Source organism: Balearica regulorum, chromosome 15, assembly GCF_011004875.1.
Source record: "Balearica regulorum gibbericeps isolate bBalReg1 chromosome 15, bBalReg1.pri, whole genome shotgun sequence".
Taxonomy (NCBI): Eukaryota; Metazoa; Chordata; class Aves; order Gruiformes; family Gruidae; genus Balearica; species Balearica regulorum.
The window spans coordinates 15847935-15869302 of NC_046198.1; the positions used below are offsets into that span (position 1 = coordinate 15847935).

At 36.8% G+C, this 21368-nt stretch overlaps 1 protein-coding gene across 5 annotated transcripts; it reads right to left on the reverse strand.

Annotated features, from left to right (window-relative positions):
• Positions 1-1256: 1256 nt before the first annotated feature.
• Positions 1257-21320, reverse strand: LOC104641824 (transmembrane protein 180). Of its 5 annotated transcripts, none has more exons than XM_075767701.1 (8): positions 21274-21319; positions 17514-17692; positions 16022-16756; positions 13006-13160; positions 11474-11557; positions 10381-10524; positions 2768-2827; positions 1257-1472 (listed from the first exon to the last, which is right to left on the reverse strand). In XM_075767701.1, the coding sequence occupies exons 2-8, from the start codon at positions 17664-17666 to the stop codon at positions 1406-1408; spliced, it is 1398 nt and encodes a 465-aa protein (XP_075623816.1). In that variant the 5' UTR covers positions 17667-17692; positions 21274-21319; the 3' UTR covers positions 1257-1405. The 5 variants fall into 5 exon arrangements, 4 of the variants coding, with proteins under 4 accessions (XP_075623816.1, XP_075623815.1, XP_075623814.1 ...); XR_012837890.1 differs by having other exon boundaries at positions 1420-1472; positions 2768-4198; XM_075767700.1 differs by lacking the exon at positions 1257-1472 and adding an exon at positions 4065-4198 and having other exon boundaries at positions 2080-2827.
• Positions 21321-21368: the final 48 nt, after the last annotated feature.

Genomic DNA, 21368 nt, shown 5'->3' on the forward strand with positions numbered 1-21368 from the left:
GATTTCCAGAAAAAAATTGAATCACTTTCTTTCTATTTTCTCCTCAACTATTTAGGTAGCATTCCTTCTTTTAGTGGAAAATTTCTATAATCAATTGGGGTCCAAAAGGTCCAAAACATACCCAAAGGATTTGAATTTACCTAGGAAGGGGGATTTTTAACACGATCTGCGTTTGCTTTGTGGTGATCACAAGATGCCCAGCGCAGGACTCAGTGACAGGGCTGGCTGCACAGCCTCATGCATTCCAGGGTGTAAATCTGCAATTTTCCCAATCAAGTACAGTGATAAAACAACTTTCCCTTCTATTATTTAAACAACAGTAAGACAGTGATTACCAGAAAGAGGTCTTTAGGATAAACAAACATAGCTAGCTATCCAAAATCCTCTCTCCCAAAGGTAACCCAGGGAGCCCAGCTGTGGGTTTGTCCAGCTCTCCGAGACAACTCCCCCCAGTCTCGGTTTACAAAACCAGCAGAATTCTTTTGACTGGCTGAGCTTTTTCCTGAGCTGGCTTAATTGTGTAAGAGCGAGCTCAGAAGTATTTGTGGAGATGTGGCTTATCTTAACCATTCCTTCCCCTTCCTGCTTGTCTTTCCTGACAGCACCCATTAAGCTGTACAACCGTCTTCAAATGTAAACATCCTACAAGCCATGTCAACATAGTATATGCATGAATTACGGAGCAGTTCCAAAATCAGCACAGCAGGAGACCAGGAAGGTCATTTTGTACGAGAGGAGAACAGAGGCAGGCCTGTAAGCTCTGCAAAACATAGATCTAATTTTTTCCTACTTAAAATTAAAGATGCTTTGTTGTCATTTATTCAATGTTTCCACTCTCTCACTAGCCATGTATTATATTACTACTGTATTAGGCTAACATTCTTTCGTGTCTACTAGATAACATCCTTTTAAATCTAGTAGACACTTTTACCTATTGATTTTCAATTAAAAAAAATAATTCAGTGTATTAAGATCCAAATTCTCAGAATTTATAGAGAAACTCTAAGAATGGGATTCAAGCATCAAATTTCTCCTTCCCTGAAGTTATCACAGCATTTTGTACTTTACATGATACACACTTAAATCCTATTTATCAGTTATGAGACTATTTTAGACACTCTTAAATTATCAAGATAAAATTGGGGCATTTTTCCAGCAGCAGGACTTCAAGCTGCGATACTATTAGCTAATAAGGAGAGAAAGCAGACAAACCAGCTGTTGCAAGATACTGAACTTTTGCCTTTGATCATCTTTTACTTGATTCATGGCCAAACCCAATCATGGAGGTTTAGCAGAGGGTAACAAAGTTTAGTGGCTGACAGGGAAACGGGGAATAAGTGATGTCAATTGTAACATACCGCCAACCTTCTATCACTAATTCTCGTAGTAAAATTACCGCCTGAATTTAAAGCAGTTTTCCAGTCCTCTCTTGGATTGACGATTGGTGTGATGAAAGACACTCTTTTCCTGCCCTTATAGCAAGAGAAACAGGACAGACAAAAGGAAGAATAATAAATTCTAACAATTTGCATAATTATTGATATCTTACATATTAAATAATTTTTGATTTCTCAGATTTGTTTTCTAAACTAGTTTATTCTACACCATTATTGTCTCACATCTTAAGGTTGTCTTGCTTAGAAATCTTTGATTATTTACTTTTCCGATCTCGATTGTAAAGCCTCATAGAGGTTATTCAAACTGTGCCTTCAGTTGTATCACCCCTCACTCCTTTCTTTTTTCAGCAAATAAAATGATATCTTTACCAAACATTTTCCAGAAAAATTCACTCTGATAATTTCAAAGAATTCTTGGTATAATTTTGACTCTTAAAACCACTTATTCGTTTTCCTGCTGTATAGCACAGTACTCTCCCAGTTGTATGCTATGTTCTAACAACTTTACATTAGAACTAAGTAATAAACACAGTCATCTAAGAAACCCTACTTGTGGAACAATAACATTTTCATCTATAAAAATATATATTCTATGAGGATGGGATGAACATATGAAATTTAGGAAATATAGAATCAGTAAAGAAAAATAAAACTATTTAAAGTTATTTATTACCACTTAAAGGGAACTGTCAGGGTGAAAACAGCTTCATATAATGAATCAAAGATTGCATTAACTTTAATTCCTTCACATTTTTGTCCTTCGCCTTTTTCTCCTTCCACCTTTCAGGCAGAAAATTCATACATACAATGCAGTAAATCTTTTAAAATTCAGAATCTAAACACACAGTCGCTATCTGCTCTGGTATTTGTTTAAATATTCTTTGGATATGTAAATACCAGTGACAGCAGTATGTGTACATAATGCTATTAGCATGTACGATGCAAATGAATAATGGTATCTCTGACAAGAGAGAGATAAAAAACATATAATGCAACTTAAAACATCATCACACTTTTGGCTTCTTACATTTTAACATAAATCTTCATATTCCTATCAAAGAGTTCATTTAGATTTCTAAATATTTAACAATGCTATCCCATTTTTTTCACTCATCGCTTTGAAAGCACTTTGCTCTTCAAAAAAGGCAAGGAAATTATGTTTCTACTCTGCAAATGTAAAAACTGAGGCACAAAAGACTATTTTTTTCAACACTGGAATTTCAAATCTCAGACCTCTTCACGAAATTATGCTAATGTCCACCAAAATGCAGGCAACTTCTTACACTCCCTTCTTTTCCAAGTTACCTAGCATGGTAAATGTAGAGCCTTAGAAATGAGCCGGCTCAGCACTTTAAAATCAGGATACATACGATGCATCTTCTTGTACTTTCAAGTGAGTGACGCTCCATAAGAAAGGTGCTTCTAGAATTCTGTTTGCCCAGGCAAAACAAAGAACAAAAATGATAATATTATACTTAAGCTATCTGCCATTACACAATTACACACTGGATGCATTGGACAAAAAAAAGTATTTATTAAACAGAAGTATTATAAACATGCTAATGTAGCTTATCACTAGTGATGTCTCAGCACTGATTACACTGTACTTGATTACAACATATGAAATAAAGAGAGGATTCAAGGTTTCTGAAATTTTGTCAAAAACCTTTATTTTATAAAAATCACAGGATCCATTTAAAAGTTTAACTGAAAAGATTTTCGGTAAGAATTAATCAGAAATTAACTAAATTAAATTTGATTAATCAGAAATGAACTTCAACTGTCAGCACATCAAATGTTTGCCAGTGTAACGCTGCTGCACAGGTAGAGTTTGATTCAGTGCGATTTGTCCAACTAACTGAACACTGCTACATCCATATGCTAATGTTTTTTCTTACCACAATGACATTTTGTATGAAGTACTAACAATATGCTACCTTCAAAATAATTTTCCCATTTAAAGCCAGAAAACTGCATCTACCTACCACCCAGACATTCAGGAAGTCAGTGAGGAAGTACGGAGCTTTTTCCATATCCAGCGATGCTTTATTAAACAGCATTTTAATCTTTTTCTTCCTTAGCCTTACACAGACTTTCACAGGGTAGTTAACTACTCTTGGCTCTTCCTGTGGTAGCTGTCAGATTTGTCTTGATACTGGTCAGCTAGACATCATCTAAATTTTTCTCTTCATCTCCCTGCCATCCCTGAGGGACATCCAGCAGGCTCTTCGAATTTAACTTCCAAGATCTACCATTTTATCAGTACGGCAGAATTAAGCCACCATCTTTCAGTAAGCTGAAGAAAATACAGTTCCCTTGAATTCCAGGTGCTGGGTTGGGATTCCTTTACCTGATCTGCCATATCCATTCTTCAAAGGAGTTAACAGTGACCAGTATATACCAGATATTACTTTATTTAGTAATTAAGGATAAAGCCCATTAAAGGCAAACAACTGAACTAGAAGAAACTCTGCGTAGGCTCCGCATTAAGGCCGGATGGGATCTGTGTTACAGTCTATATAGACTGAAGAATGTGACTTTATTGAAATGGCTCAAACTGTCTTTGGTCTAACAGTCCATTTAATGCAATTTTGCTTTTTTCACATTTAAAATGTACTAACTCTTTTGTGGTACAGCTCAGCAGATGATTTACTGACCGACTGTTACGTATTTAGCGTACAGCTGTCATATGAGTATTCTGGATTGAAAAGGGAGTCCAAGTCAAGATCTGTATGACTGCAATGCAAAGTGGAACCAGACAGATCAAATAGAACATGGCATCATGAAGACCTAAAAACAAACTGGTGAAGAAGATGAAAACACAGCTTTCAAGATGAAGAAAATTAACTTTCATGGTCAATTCACAACAAATTATTTTTAAAGCATTCACATTATATACACATATACAGCATATACATGTTACTGTGTACAATCAATTCTAAATAAAAGAAATATAAATCTCAGATATCAAATGTACTTCCATTATATTTTCTAATTCTACATACAAATATGTATTTTATGTTGCTTGCTCCTTTCATAATAGCTGGGAGGAAATTAGATAATTAGAACACAAAGAGTTAATTTTAATACACTGTAGGCAACCTAAGAAATCCTGTTCACTACTTTAGTACACAACTGTATTATGTAATATAGAAATCAATTTAAGCAATATAATCCAATTATAGAACAAAGCATCTGAAAAAGTTTTGTAGGACTGAAAAATCTGGAAGAGAAAGAAAAGCAGAAAATGGAAGCAAACATTTTAATATGAAATTATTTTATTTAAGTTAAAATCTGTGCTACTAGCTATCCACATAGTGTTATAGGTGCTGAGTGCTAGATGGAAGTCATGATTAATGCATAAATTCAGGTATGGTGTAAAGGGCTGTTTAAAATATCAAGCCTTATTTAATTTCGTTTTAAAATAAATGATTACAATTAAACCATAAAAAGAATACATGTGAAATTAACACTAATTTTCATTTATTCTCACGGATGCATGGTATTTCCTCATCTAAATCTTCTCTAAGGAATAAGAAATAAAAGCATGAGCAAATATGAATCAAAAAAGAAAATACAGGAGTTAAATGAATCCTCTTTTATGAACAGTATGGTTTCTGACAGCTCAAAGCATACATTTAGCCATTCATCTAGTAGCTAGAATCGTTATCTACTGGCATTCTGTTAATTATTGGATTCTAATTACTTAAATATCAGGAAAGTCAACTCAAGCTGAGAAACAGCCCCTAAATGAACTTTTATCTCCATGAGGCAGTTTATGTTATTTTCTTTTTTTTCTTTAGCATTCAGGGATGAGATTGGAAACTCATAGAACAGCTATGGACATGATCCAAAACCCCCTGAAATCTGTGAAAAAACCCTCTCATTAACTTGAGCAAGCTTTTGAATAAAACCTAAGAGTTTCCCTGAATCATAAAAGAATCAACTCATGTCTCACTGCATTTAACAGAGAAGAATGCTTGCAATCTTCAACATAGCCCAGATTTGTTCCTTAGTACATGCACACACTCATACAACGATCACAATTTATCTCAAGTCATGTACATGCTAATTCAACATAAGAAGACAAAAAAACCACAGGCTTACAAGTGAATTACTTCATCACTTGGGCAACTGCATTTAAGACTGGAAGTGTTCACTAGCAGGTCACCGGTCCATAGCCAATGTTTATTGGCAGTGACAATAATTTACCATTTGGACATTGTTTACTGGCCTGTATTCAATTGCTTTTTCAGTCCACCTACAAGTAAACAAGGGCCCACATCATACACACCACCATCACAACTGCCAAGAGTTAACTGTATGAGCAGTGTCAGCAGGGAGGCCACAGACAAATGAATTACCTATCTAAAGATGAAAACAGGACTAAGACACAGTTAACGGGATGTTGGGGCTTGTACTTGGCCTGTTCTGCACACTAAAGAGGACTGCAGTTTTCAGAACTAAAATTATTCCTTCTTTATACATGGACTTCAGGAAGGACAAAAAAAGAAAGGATGTCTGCCAAATTACTCACACTGGTGCAACCTGATTTGGTTTCATTGGAACAATATTAGTTTAAGAAAATAGTATTACCTATTGTACTGTAAACCTTAAGTTATTCCAGGAATTATGAAAAATATCTATAGTACACAGAACATGGAATAGGAAAATATTTCATTAAGGGACTGGGATAAATCAAGAGCTGAACCAGCAACTTCAGAAATTTCCGTGTCTACAGTTTTTGCACACACAGGAATAAAACATACAATCTTTCGTTAAACAGTCCTGATATCACTCTGAATAGAATGTGATGTAGTCCAGTAATTCAATATGGAAGCATCAACAGTTTAAAGTGCCTCCAGTAAATAATGAAGAGTTGTCTATTAACTTCATTCTGAAGTACGAATTTTGAAGAGAAGTTAGCTGTAGTTGCAGCGGCTCTCCAGAAGAGGGAGATTTTAAACTAGGTAACTCTTCCATAGCAAAAAAGCCCCAAACTAAAAATCCCAATCCAACCCAAACAAACAAAAAACCCAAGCCATAGGGGGCAGGTAATGCTTTGCTGTGATGACAGACCAAAAGAAAAAAAAAAAACCAAAAACCAAAACACAAACCCCAGGACTACTCCATTGGAGCTATTGCTCAAATTTTAAGGATATTAGAAATACTTCTTAAGCTAGCTTCCACTACAGAATGCTTAACTGATGTGTAGTGACCACATTCCCTAAGAATGTGGCATAATGTGTATATTAATGTATACAGAATCATGTGTAATCCATATGGAACTGTGTACAATATATAAGCCAACCTCATGTGTGAAAAAGGTTACACCAAAAAGCAAGATGACTTCTGGAAGAGAAATACACTATTCATAGCAGAAGTCACACTTCAGAGTTACAATATCAGAGGCAAAACCAAGAGATACTGGATTGCTCCTAAGGAAGAGGACACCACTGTGACTGAGAAGATATTACCATTGAGGCAGAAGTAAATACTGGTAAGAAGCTGGTGATTTTAATGGTCAATTCAAAGGTTTCAGTACAGAGGAAGAGAAAGACAGTCTCAGTCTTTGGAGTGCCTGGTCTGATAAGAGTACTGGGATCACGGTTCAGTGATAAGCATTTTCTCATTTCTGATTAATCTTATGATACCTCACAGATGAAAGAAAGAGGCGACTGAATTTTCCTTTCTTCTAGACTGTTATTCTCTGTATAAAACCTCTTCACTGTCTTACCAGCTTGGGTGTCCTGCACAATACAACTGTGACAGAAGCCACCAAGACAATAATGAACTATTGTCTCAAAAGGGCTTCTGGGATAAGAATTTCACTCATAACATGCCAGTTGTCCTAATAAGCTGCTCAAGAGCATGGTCTCTACTGAGGCAGAGAACATGTATGCGTGAATTGCTCAACAGCATGATGGCAACAAAAGACAGGCAAGGCTTAAAAATCAGCAACTTGTAGTTGGTTGGTTCCCTTAATGGCATTTTGGTACTTTAATGAAGCGGAGGAGAAGGATCACCTCCTTTGACCTGCTGGCAATACTTTGTCTAATGCAGCCCCAGATACCAATTGCCGCCTTTGCCACAAAAGCACAGTGCTGGCTCGTGTTCAGTTTGGTGTCCACCATGTTCTTTTCTGCCAAGCTGCTTTCCAGTTGGGTGGCCCCCAGCATATACTGGTGCATGGGGCTGTTCCCCGCCAGGTGCAGGACTTTGTACTTCTTGTTGAACTTCATGAGGTTCCTGTCAGCCCATTTCTCCAGTCTGTTGAGACCCCTCTGCGTGGCAGCACAACTCTCTGATGTATTAGCCACACCTCCTAGTTTTGTGTCATCACCAAACTTCCTGAGGGTACGTCCTGCCCCATCATCCAGATCATTAATGAAGATGTTAAACAGGACTGGACCCAGTATAGACTCCTGGAGTACACCACTAGTTACTGGCTTCCAACTAGACTTCATGCCACTAATGACCACCCTCTGGGCCTGTCCTTTCAGCTAGTTTTCTACCTGTCTCACTGTCTGCTCATCCAGCCCATGTATCAACAGCTTGTCTATGAGGATCTTAGAGGAGAGAGCGTCAAAGGCCTTAATGAAGTCCAGGTAGACAATATCAACTGCCCTTCCCTTGTCTACCCAGCTAGTCATTTCATTGTAGAAGTTATCAAGTTGGTTAAGCATGACTTCCCCTTGGTGAAGCCATGCTACTTCTGATGATTTTATTGTCCTTAATGTGCCTGGAAATGGTTTCCAGGATTAGCTGCTCCATCATTGTTGCTAACGTTTAATTTTCAGTTCAAGAAAAAATAAATAATTTAGAATTCAGCAAATAGTTTATGGTTTTGGACTGCATCTTCTCTCTTTTCCCAGTAAACAACATTGCTGGAAATTCTTAAGACATATTTATTCAAGGCCCAAACATTTTGTTAATGCAGAGTAAGGGTCCTCTGTGCTATCTTCACAATTCATTACCAGTACACCTAATAAAGTAAATGATTTCCAGAACACTTAATAGATATTGCCAGCTTTGGAGAAGGAGGAAGGACACACCTGAGATTGTATTAGCGTAACACTTCATTACATGTAATTCATATGTGTGAAATTCTCTTGTTTTTTCCAAACAGTTTGAGCATATTTTAAGTGATCTCATCTATTCAGTTTCTGTTTGTCCCCAAACAACTTTGTCCTGAGGCAAGTGTATTTTAGCTGCCTGCCTATGGCTGAAATCTGAGATCAGCTGATAGTGTTTTAATATGGGTAAATAATTTTAGCTCAGTCAATGGCCTCAGTACATCATGGACAAACTGACTCCTAGAAACAATCTCGAGTAGTCTGGTCTTTGTGGACTGTATGTCCACACTGCAGTCCATTTGCAAAGCAAAGGACATGCACATTCACACATACAGAAAACACATGCAGGCTGCTTCATATTTAAGAAATTATTTTTGAAGGGATGGGCAAGAGAAATATAAGAGTATATTTCAGGTGCTCTTTGATTAACTGATCTCAGCTTTGTACCTTTATGTTCCTTGCCCTAGTGAAATAAATCAAATTTCAGCATGCCTCAAGCGAAGATATAGGTTTTAGAGATTAAGCATTCAAAGTATTTCAACTCTATATACAAGAAATTTATTGTTGCTACAGTCCAGAGGCTATTTACTGGGGAAAAAAAAGATTTATAGCTACTGTGATTTAAAATCCATCCACAAAGGGATCATTTCTCTGATTGAGAGGGATCAGAACTGCAGTTTTTATGTTTCAAAACTGAGTTTCTCTGAATCATCAAGATGAATATATTCAGCCCTCTTATATCCACATCCTGTTCAGCCTACCGCTCTTCTACAAAAATCACTCATCTTATTTGACAGTATAATGAGGTTGATGTCCTCTTCACATCATCTCACTGGCTGGCTATCCACAGAATGCATTAAAATAAAATTAACTGTTCTCACACATAGCATCAAACTTACGCCGCCTTTGCTTGTGGCAGGATGCTTTTCTGAAAACTACCTGTTGTCTTCTTACGTCATGCGTTTCCTCATACATTTTTTAAAGAAAATTCCTCAAATACAAAACATTCTCCTAGCCTTAGGTGACACATAACAAGTCATTGCTCCTTCAAGAGCTATCTCCACAAAAATTCACATACGATATTCTTCTATGTATTTTTTAAGGTTTCTACTTGAAATTTAGGAGAGCTACATAGTTCTCAGGATATTCATGTTGTTCTCTCAAGCAAATCCTAACCAGGACTGATTTTTGCCTTTTAGTCTTGACTTCAGTTATTCCTTGTGCTGCCACTTCCTCTTGTTGGTCATAAATAAACAGCCTATGACCCTTTCAGTGTACTGACTCCCTGTTAATTTGTTTTTATTAGAGCCCATGCGTTTCCAATGTGCTAACTAGCAACCGCAGCTTTATGCTGTGTGTTAAGGTCTCCAGGGACTGCAATGAAATCATTAGCATTAGAATGGTAAGTAGTATTGAAGCCAAAATTATACTCCTACTTGAGGCAAATTCCCTCCCTCCAGTGATTATACTGCTTTCTCCCAAGCAAAAATATATCTTAAATGAAACCTTATTAGGATTATATATTTAAGGAAGTAGGTTTACGAGATAACCAAAACAGAAGACAGGACAATATGTATCTTCTTAGTAAGAGGTATCAGGTGATCTCAGACATTTTTATTTTTTTTTCCAATAGAAGAGGAGATGGTCAACTACTGAAATGTATCCTTTGTTTTTCAAAATTAGGTAGATATTCTCGTGTATTGTTTAACAAGCAATGTATTTGTTAAAAAAACCTAGAAAACATTTCAATTTCTATACAGATAAAACACAACTGTAAAATATTTTTAAAGCAGTCATATTTTTTGAACTGCAGTTGATGCAAACTAATTGCCAATTAATTTGCTTTTTAGACGACAAGATTATTTCCTGTTAATTTCAATGATTTAAAGCATCCTGTTTGAACTCACCTTGGATCAGATTGAGCAACTTCATTATTCAGGTTCTCATATCCAAATTGATTTAGTATTGTAACCACAAGCATTGGAGCCAAAGATTGGGCAGGCTTGGTAAATAAAGCATTGGTACCAAAAACCATAGAGGAAAGCGGTGATCTAAAATATTTAGGGGAAAAACCCAAATGAATGCACAACACAAACTTATTAGTATATTAATTACAATAGTGATTTTAAAAATCTTGTTAGTAAGCAAATGCTAACTATCATACATTATAGCAAACAGATCAGCTATCATAATGAAATTTAATTTTCTTTGGAAATGCAAGGTAATAAACCTCTGGGGTATATAGACAGCTTGGCCCCAATTCTGAAATGGCTTACACTCAAGTTCAACTTTGTGCACACTGAGTAATTACTGAAGTCAAGTTAGACTGAGCAGTGCACAGAGAGTTAATTACAACTCAAGACTTTACATGCATAAGGCCAGAAAAGGAGGCTTTTTTTTTTTTTCTTCATGAAAGCAATAGATCTCACCTTTGAGAAGCAAGTCCTTTAATACAGTGACCAGGATTGAATCTGCACTTATATAAACATTGATGGAACCAACAGGAAGTTATATGCACTTTGATAAAAATCCAAAAGATCCTTGAGTTGTAATGTGCTACGTCATGGCAGGTTTTATCAGTTTTTATTTCAGAGAGTTAACAGCAACAACTTAGACTTTGAAATTTGCACTTTAAGCAGCACAGGTAAAGCTTTTTCCATGTTAAAAAGGCCTTATTCAGAAATTCCGTAAGTGAAAATAGATGTATATGGTTACAAAAGAATTCAATTGAAGCTAACAAAAATAAAACCAGAAGAAAATGAAGGACTTGGCTTATACTATAGTATAATTTAAACTAGAAATGACCTAATAATCTGTTTGAATTACTCTGCTGAAGTAACTGCAGGGAACTTTATACAAGTTCTTATCTTTACTTAGCTCTTACAAAAAGTACTTCTGTGTCAAAGATTCAAGATCATTTACTGTCTTTAACATAATCTAACTTACGAAAGAGTAACGTGGCAAATAGCACATTTAAAGGAAAACAGTTGACTGACATACCTCCGCTTGTGTTTCATGAAATCTGCATCAATGATATCTGCCAAAGGCAAATTGAACAAACTAAATGAAGCTTGCACAATTACCCTAAAGAAAGACAAAGTATTTAAGATGTTCATAGTTCTTACATACAATTTCATTATGAAAGTGTAACTGACACTCTAACACAAACACCCCAACACTGACATTTCCACAAACACACAAAGCTGAGACATTCTTTAAAACATGGTGATTTATCTGTTTAAACAGCAGTTCTGAAAGGATTATTAGATCTGTTCTTAATTGAGAATTAGAAATTGATATGCAAATGTAAAAGGTGGGGTTTTTTACTTTTCTTCCTGGACACTGGTGCAAAAGGTCATAAATACTTGCTTGAGATTATCAGTAAATGTCATTTAAAATGACATGGAGAAAAGAATCACCTTAGTAGAAAGAGAAACTGAAAATTTGCTCTTGAAATCTGAAAAGGATATGAGCATTACTGGAAAGACTACATGGAAGACAAACTTCAAAGTGGGAGAATTGGAATAGCAAGAAGATTTTATATGTGTTCCTATATATGTAATTTTGTATATATATGCATTTTAACACACACACACACACACACAAAGCCAACTGTTAACAAACAGCTAACTGAAACCATAAACTCAAATATTAGGATTTCTCTGTCTTATTAAATTTTGGGTGTGATTAGCTTTGACTTATGAAAGGCTCTGAACAACTAGCACTTTAGACATAACAGTCTTTAGGTACCTTAGAATTATTTCCTGAGGAAATCAAAATATATCAGTGTTACAGTAGCCCATGACTGAAATACTGAAAATAAGAATTAAGGGGGGGGGGGGGGGGGGGCAGAAGATGAAGAAAGAAGAGTAGAAAGAACATGTAGAAAGAAAGCAATGAAATAGAAACTGAAATAAAAATGAACTGCTGTAACAATATTCTGATATAAAGGGGTCTTTATTTTTAAATAAGGTTTTCCATGTATCATAATATCCTACTTCTGTGAAAATACTACTTCTTGGCATCATATTTACCTAGTACCAGTGAAAACGTGACTCAGTATTGGTTACCTAACAGATACCTGACATATCGGTATTTGTTTTGCGGTGTTACACACAAGTCTTCATGCAATACAAAATGAAGTCTGAGCTTTCCTAGCAGCTTCTGAAGAGTTCCTCTACTGAGACCTTCTTGTCTATGTGGATGAGAAGAGGTTCTGTTTCCCTTCAGTCTCATGTTAAAGCAGATTTGTGGCTGGAGGCATGTGGCTGGAAACCTGGAAACCTTAATTATTGTTAATTTTTAAGGCTTTTTTGGTTTGATTATTTTTAAGCAGAAGTTAAAAGTTGAAGCAGAATAAAATGAAAGCTGAAAAAAGTTGTAACTGGAGTTCCAACTTTTCTGACAAGTGAAACAGAACGGAAAGAAAACCATAAAAGCAGTGTCAAAATCTTCACGCTATTAAAAACCAGTTTCCAGTCTGTTAGAATCATTTAAGCTGTATCTATGAATAGGGAAGTGTATTTACTTACATGTTTGCTGTGAGATAAAATGCCAACAGATAATAGTGTTCTGGCCCTAGAACAAACATGACAGCAGCAGCTATTCCTTCAAAGTAAAAGGAAAACAAGATGATTCTGTAATAACCAAATTTCTTCAACGAAGCATGACTGAGAAGAACAAGGCACTGCAAAGATAATATATACACATATATGATGAAAAGATATAGTATGCTATTAGCATTAGGAGAGCTATAAAGCACAGACAGATCAGACATAAATTATTACTACCCATTAAAGAAAAAAAAACAAACCAGCTTTCTAAAAAGCTTAATCCAAATAAAAAAATAGGAATCAAACAAAGAGAACTATCTACTGGCTCATTCCATGCTACCTCTACTAGCTAAGAATGGTCATCTTTCACTCAAAAATAGTCAGCTGAGAACTACTACATCCTGAGAAAAACGCTGTTTCCCACATTATCTAACTATTATTTAATGTTCATGATCTTTATGCTTGATATCCCTTAAATAATTAACTTTGTGATATGTTACCTGTAAACCAAGCATCTTGCCATTTGAATTTTAACAGCTGATCAAAAATATTGTCAATATTTTTTTTCATTAATATTACTATTTTCACTGACATTTACAGAAATTAAGCATGACTTTTAAGTTCACCAAGTCAGCTGATCTAACCAAGTTAGAGACTTTACTAGCAAGTAGAGAAAGGCAGATGCCAGTGGACAACACATGTGGCCGCATTTTAATTCCACCAATCTTAGCAAGCAATAATCCAGGCAAGAAGCTAGTGACAGGCAAACTCATGAAATCAGCATTGTGCTGATTATAGTATGAACAAAGTGTAAGCTTTTCTATATTGTTCCGCACTTTCCACTTTAAATAGGACATTTTGTAATGCAGTATGTTCTATTATGTGAGCTTATGTCACCATCTACATGTACGTGGTCCTCATTACTGTCAAAAAAATACTCAGAAACTCTATAAAGATACACATTTTCTCCCTCCTTCTGTGTTACAGAGATGAACAGTGTAATATTCAGATGAATAACAGGAAATAATTCTCCTTGTGCATTTGTCCCCACATTTAAATGCTTTAACATAATGAAGAAAACTAGGATGCTACAGTCAGACAAAAATTACTGTGGCAAGTACTATTTTAAAGAAGCTCAAGTTTTCTACTTAAACCAATGATCAGGGAGGTAGAACAAATCTAGAAAGTTGGTATAAGAAAAAAAAATGGTTGTAAGAAACTTAAACATACTCCTCCCCCTGTTGTTTTTCAGGCATTTTGCAGAAAAGTGCTTACACTTGAAATGGTAAGGGATTATGTAATGCCTGTTATTGTAAAAACCATGACTTTGTCTCCCCATAATTGACAAATAACCCTGTCTCAGGAAGTACTTATGATTTAGAAAATTCCTTATTACTTGCACGTTTCTAAGACTGCATATTTCTAATAAAAATACTAACTGAATGATGCAAATGTCTATGTTTCAGCAAAAAGGTATCCCCTGTCGGCAGGTTTTATTCCTCACACCTAAAAGGAACCTAAGACATAAACTGAATTCTAGTTCAGTACAGGCCACTGAAGCACAGTTCATAAGGGGCTTTATTTTACATGGATTGGGTGCTTTTCCAGTAAATGAAGTTCAGGACATTGCCACCAGAGAATTCTCTTATTATATCTTGAGCTCAAAGGGACAAAACCTGAGAAAAATAAGGTCACAGCAAACTCTCTACGGTTCAGTGACCTTCTAGACAAAGAGCCTCTGGGGAGCAGAGAGAGAGATGCATTTTCTGACAGATTGTTCATTTCACACTGTCACACTAATTTTATCAACAGTAGTGATTGCTATATATTGAGTGTAAAATTATTTAAGCTTTCCTAACTTCTGTAGTTTCTGATTTACTTCCAAAGTTCATCAGCTAACTGTTTGAGTTACAGAAAAAAACTAGCAAACCTGTGTAAGGAAAAAATTTAAAAGGATAGATATTTAGGAGTTATGGAACAGAAAAGGTACATTTAGGATTCGTTATATATGCAAAAGCCAAAACGGTAACTGAAATTGAGCTGTGAATTCCAGTTGCACTTTCATGTATCTTCTTTTAGATTCTACCGTTACAACTTAATCAAAGTAACAGCCTGACTTTCAGAAATCCTGAACATCATCAGCACCTATGATGAAAGTCAGGGTACTCGGTTTTTGAGCAATCCAATGAGTAAACATGGTGAAAGTTTTAAAAGATTTTTTTTATTCACTGCAGACAAGTATGTTTACATTCTGTGGGACATGTTTTTGCTGCTTTTCTTGTTCTCATATATTACTCATTTAGGTTCTGTTTCTCTTTTCTTTTCCAGTTCATTGCTTCTCCCCCCATTCCTGACTGGGGTCTTGAAAGTCTCCCTCTCCTCCCAGTAAATGTAGCTTACGAAGACAGCGAACAACAAAATAAACGGGAACGTATTAGTCTCCAAAAGCAGCTATTTAGATTTTTGTTGGGTTCCCATGACTGAGATACCACATATTTCAACAAATGCTTTTAATACCTAATAATTTTGTCTGGTGTTATGTGGTTTATCTCAGAAACTTCCTGAAGAAGAGATTATTCTTTGATCCTGTATTACAAATCAAAACCAAAGAGAATTCAGAATTCTGTAGATTTTGCTTTACGAAACTTTTTATCCTGACCATGTTTTTCATTCCTTTATCCTTAGGTATTATAAACCCTGTAGGATACAAAACATTCACTCTTGGCGTACTCACATCTCACATTCTTGTACACAGATAGCGTCTACCATCCTGCCCGCTTGTCCTTTCTCACTACCCTGCCCTTACATTCGGTTAGCCTGTACATAGACATACTTTGTTTTAGAGCACTGGTGAGGTAGATTTGTCTCTTGGTATGGCCAACAGCTTAATGACAGATATAGCATTTTTTCAACAGTGTAAATGGATACCTTAAACTAATGAAAACTAGTGAAACACCAAGTTTTTTATTTCAAAATACGGAAACAAACTGCCTACCTGAGGACAAATAAAGCCTGCTCCATACATGATACTTCTTATTGAGGAAGAAAGGACATCCTTAGGAATAAGATTATCCGCGAAGATCATCATAAAATTGTTGCAGAAGGCTAGGTGGAAGACTTGGAAGAAGTTCATTGTGACAAAAAATAAAAAGTTTTTCTCCGTCATAATCTGTTTGGTCAATGAAATTACAGAGGACCAGGAGAGAGCTCCATCATCATTTTCCAGCTTAGTATTCTCCATACAACTTTCCCTCTGCTCATATTGACTAGTACTATATTTGCCTGTGTAACACATACAAGCTGTTGCTAATACTGCAACCAAAACAGTGAAAGCCTGAAAACAAGCAAAATTTTCCATATTATCTGATACGAGACCACAAAAGAGAATGCTTGTTGATCCGATTAATGTTGCTACTTGGTTATATTTAATAAGCTGAAGCCTACTTTCATGTCGTGTTGAAATTTCTGCAAAGAGCGCACACTGCGCTAGAAGAACAAACGTAAGCAAGCCATCAAAAGTACATAATGCAACAATGAGGTGAAGACCACTTAGCCAGTCACCTTCTTCATAATGTTTCCAAGGAAACCAAGGAAGCAAAAAGGCTAATGCATATAAAGGAGCTCCATATAAAATTGAAAACTGGCGTCTTGAGCAGCACACGAATTTGGAGTTATCTTGAATATACCCAAAAAGAGGATCGTTAATGGCATTCCATATCATAAACACAACCTGCGACAAACAAGTAAGAAACACAACAGAATTTATCATTAGTGTGATTTTTCTGCAGAGGTTATACAAACACAGAAGTAATACACAACATAGTTATTTAAAATAAATCTCTGTTCCAAGAATAAAGAAAGATGAAAGCTTCTCAGGTCAAAACAGACTCCAGACCAGATTCTTAAAGCTATTCAGAGGTTTATAGTACTTTTGAAAAACAAGATGAGTAAGTAGGCAGGTGCCCAACTACATGTGAAATAAACCCTTGTCTCTAAGTCTTCACTCCTTCAAAAGCTTATGTATCTGGGCTTTCATCATGCAAAGCCCAGATATTACTCTCACAGCAAGTAATTCAAAACAAGAACTGGCCCATTACTTTCAGGAGACCATTTATGACAAGAGTTGCTCACGTGGATAATGACTTGCAGAATAAAGGCAGTATTTAAGTACTTAAACAGTCCATAGGAAAGCACTAATGTCAAACATATCTATGCAGCTGAGGTGCAAGATTAGTTTAGAACATTACTTCAAGCTATCAAAGGTAAAAATCTTGCCACCAATTAAATTCTGGATATTTTTAGTCTAAAGACTGTAAACGATGTGCTTTATGTGTACCTTCAATTGCTTATGGATTAACTAAATCTAAAATTAATTTACTGTATAACTATTTGCAATGCATCGAAAATTAATTCGTAAGTAAAAAAATTACTTTGTTATGATAACACATAGCACAACATGGTAATCAAAATATTCCATTGTACAATACCTGGGCTTGATGAAATGCTACTTCTGAAATTTTGTATCGATTTAGGAAAAGCTTAACGTAGTAGAAATTAAAGATACTGTTCATCATTCCAGCACCTAATGTAGTCATGGAGTATGCCAGCGCATTAGGATGAATTCCCAAAACAAACTTCATGTTCCACAAGTACAACTCTCTTCTTCCTCAAGTTACAAAAAAGAATTACAACAGTTGGTAGAGTAATTTTCCAAAATAACATGACATGGGATATTCGCTTGCTTCAGAGGTGTAGAACTGGATTCTTAGAGGAAAATTTCCCCATTCTTACTTCCTTTTCTTTAAGATGAGAAACACATTTTACTGAGTTATAAGACACTGAGCACAAAACTGAATAGATGCAAAATATTAAGAAGTCAGTGACATTTCTAAATATAATCAGTGCTTAAAGATCAATGGAACAGGTAGACAAAAATTTAAAAGAATCCCTTCTTAACTGGTGCACAGACTCGATATAAAAACCTGCTATTGCAAACACCAATCTTCGTGTAGAGTTCAAAGTAACTGCATACATTTTACATCTTTCTTGCTAGCTACGTAGTTTTAAAATTATGGACTGTGTAGGAATGAAGTGACCCAATTCATATCCTTACGTATTCCATCACTATGAATGTCAAATGCAGCATGCACTTACATGAATATTTATTTCAAAACAAATACCAAGTTTTGTCCTTATATTTTTAAATGTTGTTAACAAGCCATTGAAGCAATACTTTCACCTAATAAACTAATGAGATATGAATAGAAACCATAAACCAATCAAAACACCTTTTAAAAGTTTAAACATTTTTATAATATAAAAGACTGCATGTAAATAAAATCTAGCAAGTAACACATGTACAGCATTTTAAGTATGCCCAAACAACAGAGATGCAGCCCAAGAACGTAAAGTTCTTTAATATATCAAACAGATCTTCAGCCAACAATTTTTTAAAATGCTGACTTTTTCCATCTATCTAGCAATTAACTGAAGTATGCTTGGTATAAAGTATCCCATGAAAATAGCTAGCTCCAGGGAACAGCTACCTTTTAAAGCAGAGTAATGATAACCTAAAGGTAGTCCTTGACCAGATTAGATTCCATAAGCCCAATACAAAAATACTTCTCTGAAGTTACCTCTTTTTAACTGAAGCCTTATTCATCTTTACATCTATTTGGAGGAAGCTGTCTGCCATTAACTTGGAGATACTTCAGGTTCAAACATCAGCCTTACTATGCACACTAACTCCAGAGCTTTACAACCTGCTTTCTGTCAATAGTCCACACTTTGTTCCTCTGCACAATAACAATTTTAACCTAAATGCAATTTTCAAATATCCATCAAAATATTTAGTTTGAATATCTGCTTGTTCAGCTTGATAAGCATATCTATCGGCAGCTCCCTGAACTCCATGAACAACCATGAAGGAGACAGGAAATGAAAACCAAGGCTATTTCCAACCTTCCTGCCTCCTTCGGTTTACAAAGTGGCTGAAGATGGTAACTTCCTAATGGCCAGGCGAGGGCCAAGCAAAAGCTGCAGATCAGGGAGGGACAGAAGTGTCTACACTGGTTAAGGTGGAGGATGGAACAGCAGTTTTCCACCCTCAACACAGAAAATGAACTCTTGAAGAGCAAATAAAATGTGGATGCATTTCTGAGTATTTATTTAAGATGCTCTAATATGAAACGATGCAAAGAGTAGATCACTTTACAGACAAGAAAAAAATAAATCTGACAACTTGAACCAAGTTGTAGGTTTTTTTCCTAAAGCCAATTTATTTGTAAGAATATGACTGAATTTTTAGATACTTGAGGATGATTGTGATGTATATTTTCAAGTTTATTTTTCACAGAGCTACAGCTGTAGAGGCACTTCCATTTTCAGGTGATGCATTTTTTGTAACAAGTTCAGTTCTTTTACTGAGAAACTGAAAATGAAGAATAAGGTTATTGAAAAGATGCCCATTTGAAATGTTTATTTTTAAAAGTCAGTTTGATATTACTAACTGTGAAAGTCATTACAATGAGTATGTTATTGACAAGTGTCAATTTTTTTTTCAAGAAGTGCACATTCAAGCCTTCACAAATATACTTAACAAAGTGATTTATGTAGTAGATATTAGGGTTTTTGGAAAGCTAGACATTTTATCTCTATTCCTCCCTGGAGCCCGCTGCACAGGTCTTTGAATGGAGAATTGGGAGACTCCCCTTTCCCTCAAATTCCATTAGCACCAAAAATAAATGTGCTTCACACTAACATTACCAGCAAACTAACAGTCATTTCTCAAATCATATTTGACTCAATTCCTTCCTACACACACAAAAAAGTCCCCTCAACTTCAGAAAATTTGAAAGGAGAAATTTGAAATTTCTTCAACAAAAACCTTGTAACAATGCACAAACAGGCCTCTAGTGCCATGACTAATTATAATATGCAGGATCTGACACAACTCTTTACACTAATTGGTACATCTGGTCCATTACCTTGTTTATGAAATAGGTTCAATTAGAAGCTGAGGTACCACACTTCCTTTCCCAGAAGATGTGCTCTTTAATTGTACTATAATGAAATCACACATGAGTATCCCCTCCCTCTTCTTAATAGTCAGTCTTTGTATTGAATAGGTTAAAGCACAGGTGTTGACATTTTGTGACTCACAGAAGGCAAATCAGTTTCAGAAATTTTTAGTGGTTACAACTGTGTTAATACAGACGAGCCAAAAGAACAGACTGTTTAAACTAGGGAGACGCAGTATGACATTACTTGCATTTCTCCCAGAGCTGGATGACAATCACTAAAAGAAACTGGAGCATGAGTCTGAAGAAGAAAAGTGGATTCCCAAGCAATAATAAATTTTGACTGAAGCATGCTAGCTGACGCCATGCTCTGCTGTACTTGGTCCCATACTGCAGCGTAATGCTTACAGTCCTGACAAACTGGTTGGACACAAGTATCTTCCTCATCTTTCTTCCATGACTTGAACCACATTAAGACAGAACTAAGAATAAACGCTTTCCTAGTCCCGAGGGGTAACACTAAGGGGAAGTGCTGCTGAAGCAGAGGGGATGCAAACAGAAAGCACTTGGAGCAGGAGGGCAAGTGAAACTCGTGGAGTGCCACCACCCTTCCAAGCCTGCGATGCTATGGCTGCCCAAGTGCTGTGTGTGACTGACTCCTGGAAGGCGCGGGGCTCTGGAAATCTGGCAGGACCGGAAGTTTGGAGGTGCTCATTTGTTAAAACTAGGCAAATCAAGCTACTTTTTCCTCAGCAGCTCCCCAGATACGGGACACGGCTCCCTCTTCCTTGTAAGGAAAGGAGGTGAGCAAGCGGTGACCGCCCGACTGACACGGGAGGCGCGAGACTGGAGGCGGCCGTGTTCCGGCGTGACAGCAGCTGCCACGGCTGCATGCTCCAGCGGGGCCACGCTCTCCCCTCCTCTTCCGCACTCTGGCGCCAAGGCTCCCCCGGGAGGCGGCGGGAACGCGGCCCGCACCTGGGCGCGACGCCGTTGAGGGGACGCGGTCCGGGGACTGAGCTCCTCCTCACAGACTCTTCCCTCAGCGACCCGGGGCGACTAGGAGCCACAGCCTTCCCCACGCCTAGTCGCGCTGCCCCAGCCCGGGCTATGCCAGCTCTGCTCTGCTCCGCCGCAAACCCACCGGAATACCCACCAGCAACCGCTCCCCGCCATTAACCCCTCAGAGACCAGCAACCACCGCCCCCTTCCACAGACACTAACCCACCTCCTCTAACTGGAGGCTGCGCAGGCGGCTGCTGGGGCGGGGTGTAATTAGCCCGGGCCAACCTTCTCTTCGTTCTCATTGGCGGCTTGACATGA